This window comes from Bacillus rossius, chromosome 2 (genome assembly GCF_032445375.1).
Source record: "Bacillus rossius redtenbacheri isolate Brsri chromosome 2, Brsri_v3, whole genome shotgun sequence".
NCBI lineage: Eukaryota > Metazoa > Arthropoda > Insecta > Phasmatodea > Bacillidae > Bacillus > Bacillus rossius.
In genome coordinates, this window is record NC_086331.1 from 79765637 (window position 1) to 79769435 (window position 3799).

Sequence of the window (3799 nt, forward strand, 5' to 3'; positions counted from 1 at the left end):
CTAAGAAAGTTCAGCAGCTCAAAGTAGTACATACGCGGCCTGTTATGTCTGCGGAGATAGTTCTGTGACGAAACGTACTGGCTAAGAAAGTTAAGCAGCTCAACGAATTCTGACACGGCTCGACATGACTGCAGCGGCAGTCCCGTAACGAATTATACTGATAGCGAACAACGATGCCGTGCTACATGTGTCCCGAGCGGAGCGGAGCGAGCGCACGTCTGCTCGTCTCCGAGTCTGGCTAGCCACTGCTCTCCTCCGCCCGTCCGTGCGCTGGAGCTCGCGGGCCGCGGAGGAAGGGAAGGGGAAATTGGCCGTCGTGGGAGACACTCGTCTCGCGGCGGGCCAGGTTGCGGTTTACATTACTAAGCATAGCACTCGAAAGAAATCACATAATTATTTAAGAAACGAAATTACAATAATTGAACGGTAACTGATAAAACGTAAACACAAGTGAATTAATTAGTTAAGAATTAATGGCAAGTTAAGTATTCGTACAATATTTAGACACAATATTTAAGACTTGAGAGTTCTGTTAGGTTACAAATTATATACAATCGTGGATGCTCGTGATTAATTAAATGTACATGATAAGTATAAATATTTACAAACACAGTGATGTCTACTGACGTGCTAGGGTGCACGCGGGTGCATCCCTGATCGTAAACACTTCACTTATGCAAGAGAGGATGCTCACAAGGCATAACGGCCTGAAGGAGCCGGGGAGACACTTGGGTCGACGTCAAATACCCCCCTCCGACGAGGCCGCTATGTCCGTCAACGCCTCTCATTTACCCGCATGGACGTGATACACTGGGCCGTTGCACTGGAGCACTAACCTGGTGAGTCCGGCGCCCTCGTGGTGTCAGTGCGGACCGTACCTGTCGCCATGAGGGCGGCCGAGGTGGGCGGCGGCAGCAGCGTCGCGGCGCCTTCAACGTCAGGTGGCGGTGTGCCCAAGGTGGCACGCGTGGCGGGCGGATGTGGCGTGGCACCTTCAGCGGCACACATGGCAAGTGGCGGCGACTCTCCCAAAGTGGCACGTGTGGCGGGCGGAAGTGGCGTGGCACCTTCAGCGTCGCGCGTGGCAGGCGGCGGCGCTCCCAAGGTGGCATGCATGGCTGGCGGAAGTGGCACCTTCAGCGGCGTGCGTGGCAGGCGGCGGCGCTCCCAAGGTGGCATGCGTGGCTGGTGGAAGTGGCACCTTCAGCGGCGTGCATGGCAGGCGGCGGCGCTCCCAAGGTGGCGCGCGTGGCAGGCGTAGGTGGCGCACCCACAGTGATGTGCGGGGCGGCAGTAGTGGCCTGCCCTTGGTGACATGCGGTTGTGGCACGCCCTCGTTGACATGCGTGACGTGCGTGACGGATGGTTGAGGCACACCTTTGGTGTTGTGCGTGACGGGCGGTTGTGGCACACCCTCGTTGATGTGCGTGACGAGCGGTTGTGGCATGCCCTTGTTGACGTGCGTGATGGGTGGTTGTGGCATGCCTTCGTTAACGTGCGTGACGGGCGGTTGTGGCAAGGCCCCCTTGACGTGCGTGACGAGTGGTTGTGGCATGCCCTCATTGATGTGCGTGACGAGCGGTTGTGGCATGCCCTCGTTGACGTGCGTGATGGAAGGTTGTGGCACACCCTCGGTGATGTGCATGAATGGCACGCCCTGGGTCACTTGTGTGACGACCGGTTGTGGCACGCCCTCGGTGACGTGCATGACGGGCAGTTGTGGCACCCCCCCTTGACGTGCGTGACGAGCGGTTGTGGCATGCCCTCGGTGACATGCATGATGGGCGGTTGTGGCACACCCTCGGTGACGTGCGTGACGGGCGGTTGTGGTACACCCTCGGTGATGTGCGTGATGGGCGGTTGTGGCACGCTCTTGTTGTTGTGCGTGAAGTGCGTGACGGATGGTTGAGGCATGCCCTCGTCGTGCGTGGCGAGCGGTTGTGGCACACCTTCGTTGACATGCGTGGCGAGCAGTTGTGGCACGCCCTCGGTGACGTGCATGGCGAGCGGTAGTGGCAGCACGGCCGGTTCGCTCCGCGTCAGCCCTCTGTGAGCCCCTACGGCAGTTGGCGGCGGCGACATTGGGGGCGGCGTGTCTGAGTCTGCCTGCCATATCCACCCGGACGCCGCGTGCCAGTTGTACCACAGGGGCTAGACGGGTGCGGCTTCCTCTGTCTGCAGCGATGTCTTTCCGCTCGGCGTCTCCACCCCATATGGCGGGGACGGTGTCGGAGGCGGTGTCGGAGGCGGTGTCGGCTTCGGTTGCAGTGGCATCGGGAGTATCGTCGTCTCACGCCATGCCATTGTGAGCAACGTGTTGGCGTCCGCCCAGTGTGACCACTCGACTCTCGTGGTCGTTTGGCCCCCAGGGGTTGCGGATGTGCGAACCTCCGGGGGCGGCGTCGTGACACTTGCGGCAACACCCACACACAGCTTCGCTCGGCACTGGTCACACGTAAAGCCGGACATCCATGCCTCTTCTCGCGCGACCAGATGTGAATACTCCTCGTGCCATAGATTCCCGCACGTCTTGCAGATCCACCCATCAGATGTCCCGCCGGGGCATGAATCCGCACCGCACATCGTCATACCATACACCCGGTATTCGAAGCAAAATCCACACTCATAATTTGAGAAGTGCTCGCAACTCTCGCCTGGCTCTGGAAAGTCCGCATTCGCCCAGGTCTCGTACGCTTCCTGGCAGTCGTCCATGCTTATCGGGAGTGAACTTAGCTGATCGGTAATACAGTCTGTGTCTTCCCGCGGTGTTATCTTGCACCGAAGATCCTTGCTGCGTCGCGGTCTCGGGTTCGTGGCGCTCCCACGTCGCGTTATCTCGCGCCAACGATCCCTGCCGCGCCGCCCGCCGTCTCCGGTTCACACCGCTCCCACGTCGCGTTATCTCGCGCCGAACGTCTCCGGTTCACGACGTTCCCGAACCTTGATATCTCTCGCCGACGTCTCGGGTTCGCGCCTTCCCGCGCCGCGTAATCTCGCGCCGACGCACAGTGTTTCAAATGAACTATCTAGGTGGACAAAATTATTTTTCGGCATTTTTGCATTTATATCGATCGGTTTGGTAATATTATAACTATATAAAGCATTTTTTAAATAATAAACTTTATTACTGAGGTTTTACATAAAGAATTAAACATTTAGGAAAAAAATCATATTATTTCATACAAGAATCCATTAATGAGGTAAAAATACAAATATGTGCTAAAATAATTTAAAAACCAGTGTTTTAAAAGAAATCAAATTACCAATTACACATTTATGCCACATAAAATACACAATATTACACATTTAAACCAGGCTGAACCCTGTTTTTAATTAAGACACTTTCCGCGCGCACCGAAACTTCGGTGCGCGGGTCCTTTCTGGCTGGTAATACTGTAATCGTCGAAGCTTGTCTCCGCCAAGAAGAACGCCGTCACTTGTACCATGTAGTCAACAAACTACAAGGGATGAACTCCCTAATTTTGATAGAATTGTTTAGCCAGCCAGTAGAGTTTCATAGTCGAAGTGTTAGAGTAGTTTTATATTTTCTGGTTTCATTTAAATTATATTAAATGATGGAATTCTTTGTAAAAATCGATTCGCGTGTGTCGGGACTCCAATGCGCGACTCCACACTGAGTGACTGCATCATCCACCCTGCATTGGTGAGTGTTTATTTTTCTCTTCGCTAGATTCCCCCCACACCCTTTTCAGGCCTTTTGGGCCAATGTATTTCGGGACTGTCTGCAAACAGGTCTTATTCGCAAGAATGGATCTCTGTTGCAGGCAGGGTCCACGAA

At 54.9% G+C, this 3799-nt stretch overlaps 1 protein-coding gene across 1 annotated transcript; it reads right to left on the bottom strand.

Annotated features, from left to right (window-relative positions):
- Positions 1-1662: 1662 nt before the first annotated feature.
- On the bottom strand, positions 1663-2082 carry LOC134528910 (putative protein FAM47C). The gene has a single exon (XM_063362576.1). It carries the CDS (start codon positions 2080-2082, stop codon positions 1663-1665), a length of 420 nt encoding a protein of 139 aa, XP_063218646.1.
- Between the last annotated feature and the right edge of the window lie 1717 nt (positions 2083-3799).